The sequence below is a fragment of the Cibotium barometz genome, chromosome 4 (genome assembly GCF_041138505.1).
Source record: "Cibotium barometz isolate CiBa-2024 chromosome 4, ASM4113850v1, whole genome shotgun sequence".
Classification (NCBI taxonomy): domain Eukaryota; kingdom Viridiplantae; phylum Streptophyta; class Polypodiopsida; order Cyatheales; family Cibotiaceae; genus Cibotium; species Cibotium barometz.
In genome coordinates, this window is record NC_141049.1 from 68,810,230 (window position 1) to 68,816,485 (window position 6,256).

A 6,256-nucleotide genomic window follows, 5' to 3' on the forward strand; every position below is an offset into this window, starting at 1 on the left:
GGTCACTTCAGAATTTGCTTAGAATTCAAGATACATTCACATTTCGGTGGCGGCCACTTACTAGTGTAAACCGGCCTATGCCCTCATTCAGTGGCCATGTCCTGGACACTGTCATTCATCTTTCAGTGTAGTTCTCAGGCTTAGCCAACCACTGGTCGAAAGTCCCACTGGCTGACCCATTCTGACATTGCAATGGCCCAAGCCCTTCCAAGAGATCCCGGGAGAAAACAACAGCAACCAAAGAGAAAGAAAAGAAAAATATATATATTTATAAAGAAATGTAAATAAGGAAAACAACTGTAAAAAGTTTCACCTCCTGGTGACAGCCACCTCCTTAGCATTCATGGCATTTGACACTAGCAGCTACTGAAGTTTAATCTGAGGCTCTAAACCCCTGCTTATTGGGGTTTAGGCTTACCCGCTTTGCACAATGAGCACTTGCATTTAAAGGCTTTGCATAATTCGGCTGCAGAAACTGACATAATAGAGATGCTTGCAGAATGGCCTTCCTGCAATGCTAATAAGGAGTCAGTGCTTGTGGGGCCGTGGCGTGTGGAATAGCCACATCTGCAAATTTACTCCTGTGGTAATGCTCTAAAGAAACATCTAGGAAAGTACTCTGTAATGATGTCAAATACGTCTAGCAACTTACTTCCTAATGTCCCTTGTGTAATTCTTGAGCCGGATGAACCAGCTGATGCATCTATGTGTATGATATGAAACCTTATTGGCTCAAAAAATGCTGAACAAACCATGTGACAGGACGTGATATGAGGCCCCATTGGCTCTCAACAATCTGTCACTAGCTGCCCTCATCTTGTCTGGATACTCCATATAGAAGCCATATCCATGGAATGTAGATACTTATGGCATCATTTACCATGTTGAATATTTACGGTAAGAGAGCACTTCGACATTTTTGACTCCATCGCTACCTACACCTCTCTTGCCTGCATCAGTATTCAGTAAGGTCAATCAAAGTATCTTTGTGGCTGCTATTGGCTAAAGTGATCCTAGCATCAGGGGACTTTATCATCCACATTGATTTCAGTCTATATTTCAACTTCCTCGAGCATGTTCCCAAAGTTCACTACATCAACAAGCCTGCCAGATGCCGCATAAAGGTTTGACAGCGCCACATATGGTATGGCATTCTCTGGTGCCAACTCAAAAGCATGGCTTGCAGCACGCTCTCCTCGATCCACATCAGAATGCGAGCCAAGCAAGGTTGCCCAAAGTGTACCAGAGGGTTGGTATGGCATTTTACTGGTCAGATCCTCCCCTTCACTCAACTGCCCTGCACGTGCAAGAAGATCAACCATTCGGATACAGTAATCCACCAGTGGCTTGATGCTATATTTTGAAGTAATTGAAGCAAAGTAGTGATATGCCTCATTGACTAGACCAGCATGACTACATGCACAAAGAATGACGGCCAAGGTGACCTCATCTGGCAACACACCTTGTGGCTGCATATGTTGAAAAAGCCAAAGTGCTCTCTCACCATCCCCATGCTGGGCATATGCTGTAATCATAGCATTCCATGAAAAGATGTCTCGAGTGGGCAAGCTATCAAAAAGCCTTCTTGCTTCTTCCACATTACCACACTTGCTATAAAAGTCAACCAGGCCGGTCCCTACAATTACGTCTTCCTCTGAATCACAAGCAACAACCCGGACATGCATAAGCTTGCCTTCTTTTTGATCAGCTTGATTGCCACAAGCCAAGATAACACTCACAAAGGTCACCTTGTTTGGCATCATGGCCTCCATTTGCAATTGCTGGAACAACTGAAGCGCTACCCTATTCTGCTCATTGTGAACACATGCTGCTATCATTGCAGTCCATGTGATCAAATCTCGTTCTTGCATGTTCTCAAAGACATTGCATGCAGTGTCAAAGCTGCCGCACTTGCCATACATCTCAATGAGAGCAGTCCCCATTACAGCATCTAGCTCAAATCCCTTGTTCATTATATGGTGATGCACCCACGTCCCTTCGGCAAGGCATTCCTGTCTAGTACATCCTTCAAGCAAGCTGATGAAGGTAACTTTGTCAGGGTTTAGGCCTTCTTGACGCATCAATTGGAACAAACGGAAAGACTCCCTCACCTGCCCACGCTGCCCATATGCTGCAATTATGGCATTCCATGAAATCAAGTCTCGCTTGAACATGCTGTCAAACAGCCTCCGTGCATTACTTAAGCTGCCGGACTTGCCATAAAGATGCAAAATTGCATTATGCACAGCTACATCTAGCATAAAATCAGAGCCCAGAGCACAACTGTGCATCCGTTTGCCTTCGATAAGGGCATCTAACTTGGCACATGCAACAAGAACATTGACAAAGGTCACACTATCAGGAATCACACATTCTAGAAGCATTTGCTGGAAGAACTGAAGAGCCTCCTTAGCAAGACCCTGTTGTGTATAGGCCGAAATCATAGTTGTCCAAGACACCACAGTCTGTTCTGACATGTCTTGAAATGTTCTCCATGCATTATGGAAGTTGCCGAACTTGGCATACATGTTGACAAGAGCATTTTTTACAATAACATGTGAATCATACCCTGTAACTGCAGTGTAGGCATGCATGTGAGTGACTTCAGTCATGCTAGTACAACCATCAAAGATGCTGACGAATAATATTTTGTCTGGGATTATACCTTCAAGCAACATTTGTTGAAAAAGCTGTATAGCCTGCTTACCCCTATCTTGCTGGACGTATGCAGCAACCATGGCAGTCCAGGCAACCACATTATGGCTGTGATTACACATGTTGTCAAACACGCCTTGTGTACACACCAATGCTTCACATTTTCTGTACATGTTCATAAGAGAGGTTCCCAAGAAAGCATCCAACTGAAGCTCACTACCCAAAATCAAGGCATGAATATGCTTCACATCAGAGAGGGCAGGCTGGCTGGCACAGACAGGAAATACGCTGAGGAAAGTGAACCTGTTAGGAATGACACATTCAAGAGGCATTCGTTGAAACAGTTGGAAAGCTGTCTTGGCCTGGCCGTGCTGTGCGTATGCCTCGATCATGGCACTCCATGAAAACACATCACGCTCTTCCATCTTGCTGAACAATGCCCTGGCATCATCCAAAGCTCATACATTCGCAAAAGGAGGTTGTTTAGATAGCCATTCGGCCGATGCTCTCTTTCGATAATGTTGCCATGGACAAGCTTGCCTTCTGACAGGGTCTTTGTATTGGCACATTCCCATAACAGAGAAGGAAAGGAGGCAGCATTTCCCTGATTGAGGTTTTTTGGCCGGCCGTTTGAGGTGTCCGTACATGGTTTTTGTCTCAACTTTTCCACTTTCCTTTGTTGCCCTTCAAGATGTCTATGCATGATCCCATATCCGGCCCTCTGTTAGTGAGGGCGAAGCCATCGGGAACATCCCCACTTATACAAATGCCAGACGATGGATACCGAAGCATCCACACACATAAATCAACCGGATGCTGGATTGTGAGGCCATGGGAACCATACCCACTAATGCATGTGTCAGATGCTGGGAGCTCACATGTGACGAATTTAGCAATGTAGCGTAGGTTTCAAACAGGGGCACTTCTAGTCGGGTTCCGTCCAAGATCACAAAATGCTGGAGCTGACCTCCTGCAAAACTGGACACATGCCCAAGACATACAATTACGAAATAGAAGTTGAATCTGTTTGCTCTGCAAGATCAGACCGACAAAAAAAAAACCAAAAGAAAAGGAGGAAGAAGAAAAAAAACTTGAAAAGGAGATCTTTGAAGCGCTCCTTAAGTTGCAATGATGTCTCTTTTTGCATTTTTTTCTTTTTTCTTTACCTTCTGTAGCCTAAATCCGTGGAGGAAAGCAAGCATCAAGAGCAACCTACCTAGCACGCTAAAAACATCCTCCTGAAGAAGGCATTGCCCTCGCTTTCCAAATCGTTCGAGAACCAGTTCCCATTCTCTGCAGAGAGTGGCATCATCAGAGCTATCTGCCAGAAGTCCTATTGTTCCATCGTTGTGGAACACAATCTCCGGATAGAATCCAAGACCTTGCTTTTCCATCGCTATCTGCCGGAAGTCCTGTTGTTCCATCGCTATGGAACACAGTCTCCAGATCGAATCCAAGACCTTGCTTTTCCATCATTCTTCGACAACGAAAAATCATTTCTCGTTCTCTGCAGAGAATCCAAAGAAGGCGGCATCATCAGAGCTATCTTCCGGAAGTCCTACTATTCCATCGTTGTGGAGCACAGTCTCCGGAGATCAAATCCAATACCTTGCTTTTCCATCGCTATCAGCCGGAAGTCCTGTTGTTCCATCGCTGTGGAACACAGTCTCTAGATCGAATCCAAGACCTTGCTTTTCCATCGCTATTTGCTGGAAGTCCTGCTTTTCCATCATTTCCGTCATTGGAGCTATCTGTCAGAAGTCTTGTTGTTCCATCGTCGCTGTGGAACACAGTCTCCGAATCGAATCCAAGACCTCTAACATCGTCAATATCCTGGTACTCTCTTCCGTCGACGTAAATGGGCATAAGTAGCAGGATTGTCCTCAGCAACGACAAGCTTGCCTCCTCGATGTGCATCTCCGTCGGCCTCGTTTGCAAACCAGCAACGACAAGCTTGCCTCCTCGATGTGCACCTCCGTCGGCCTCATTTGCAAACCAGCAACTCCATCATCTCTTCCGGCATGCTCACATTTCCCAACTTGCTCTTCCAATACTTCAGCACCTCCTCATTCCCCATAGCAAGTGATAGCAGTTTGCCTATCGGTTGAAACCACCTTGATCCGTCGCCTCTGCTAATCACCTGCACTAAGATGGACGTGTTAATTAATATCTCGCCTTCTCTTCTTATATGTTATTGTTACCCATTTAGACTAAAGTTTCCAATGCCCCTTCCGACTGAAACGAAAAGCTAATGATGCATACAAGAAGTTAGACTCCAAGGTGTTAGTTGGTGAAAATATCTACCTCGGGTAGCCTAAGATGCTTGCAGGATAGCAAGCATCGAGAGAAACCCATGTGGCACACTAAAAATAACCTCTCGAAAGCCCATAACAAAAAAAGCCAACCTTAATAAAGCAAAGCACACAACGCTCGTGGTAAAAAACGTGTGGCAAGGTAGGCAACAAGCAGAATGAAGTTAAAATTGGTATCACAATGTCTATGGAGGCGGAAACGCTGGTGTATCGTCTGTGGAGGCAGAAGTGTTGGTGTATCATCTATGGAGGAGGAGCCATCGTGTATCATCTGTGGAGGCGGAAACGCTGTTGATGGAGATTATCATCGAGGAGGAGCTTCCTGTCCTAGTCTCACGACCTTCCACTCTTGTTGTAGGACGGCACAGGTACAAAGTCTGGTCATTGATGATGATGCAGCCACTACAGAGAGGAGTACGATGTTTCGTCGTTGGCCTCTCAATGGATCCCAACCTTAACGACTACGCTCCTCTCGTTGTAGATGCTCTGTTGAAGGATCTAACGGCGGGCAAATATTGCATCCTCTATGGTTCACGGCAAAGCACGAAGAGCACCTATGCTATGGCTGCCCATAAATAGGCTATGGAAGGAGTCACAGTAGCACTCTGTGTACTTAGCTTTTGGTGTGAATCATGCTGATGAAAGCTAGGATCAGTAGAGGCTTTGGGCTTGCTTGTGTGACCACCTTCACCTTGCAAGCCAGTAATGTGCATATCATCTCCCTCTTCTTGAAGGAGATTGCTTACCCCCATTACGATCATCATTGATGAAGCGGATTCTCTGATTGATTTGCCTCGCACAAGCTGTCTTGGTGCATAAACGCAAGTAAGTACTCTCTCTCTCTCTCTCTCTCTCTCTCTCTCTCTCTCACACACACACACACACACATGCACATCATCAAAACCAGCTATGCTCCATGCTCTAAAGCTTGCAAAATAATATTTTTTTTAAATTCTTTTAGCGTTTTTGTGTGAGTGCTTGGGTAGCATTCTTCGTGTAGTGTAGAGCATATTTGAAATCCTTGAATGAAAATGAATTTAAAAGCATACTTGGAAGCAATGCTAGACTAACATTCGCAATCAATGAGCTTGAAGCCTGTTCTTATGTTCAATGGGGATTCAAAAGTACCTTGCAAATTAGAAAATTACAAATTCGTTACCACATTTGAAAATGAGTTTTGTATCATGAATCAATACATAGAACTAATGGCCGCCTTCAACACTGAAGGTGTTTTGGTCCACTTTCGATATCAAAAGTGCTATTTGGGAAATGGGGGAAGGGCATGTTCT

The 6,256-nt window shown here is 44.9% G+C and overlaps 1 protein-coding gene across 3 annotated transcripts; it reads right to left on the reverse strand.

Annotated features, from left to right (window-relative positions):
• Positions 1-246: 246 nt before the first annotated feature.
• LOC147639556 (pentatricopeptide repeat-containing protein At3g53360, mitochondrial-like) lies at positions 247-4,841 on the reverse strand. 3 transcript variants are annotated; one of them, XM_086792600.1, is made up of 3 exons: positions 4,264-4,841; positions 3,872-4,162; positions 247-3,633 (listed from the first exon to the last, which is right to left on the reverse strand). In XM_086792600.1, the coding sequence occupies exon 3, from the start codon at positions 3,078-3,080 to the stop codon at positions 1,053-1,055; it is 2,028 nt and encodes a 675-aa protein (XP_086648726.1). In that variant the 5' UTR covers positions 3,081-3,633; positions 3,872-4,162; positions 4,264-4,841; the 3' UTR covers positions 247-1,052. The 3 variants fall into 3 exon arrangements, with proteins under 3 accessions (XP_086648726.1, XP_086648733.1, XP_086648741.1); XM_086792607.1 differs by lacking the exon at positions 4,264-4,841 and having other exon boundaries at positions 3,872-4,239; XM_086792615.1 differs by lacking the exons at positions 3,872-4,162; positions 4,264-4,841 and adding an exon at positions 3,747-3,811.
• Between the last annotated feature and the right edge of the window lie 1,415 nt (positions 4,842-6,256).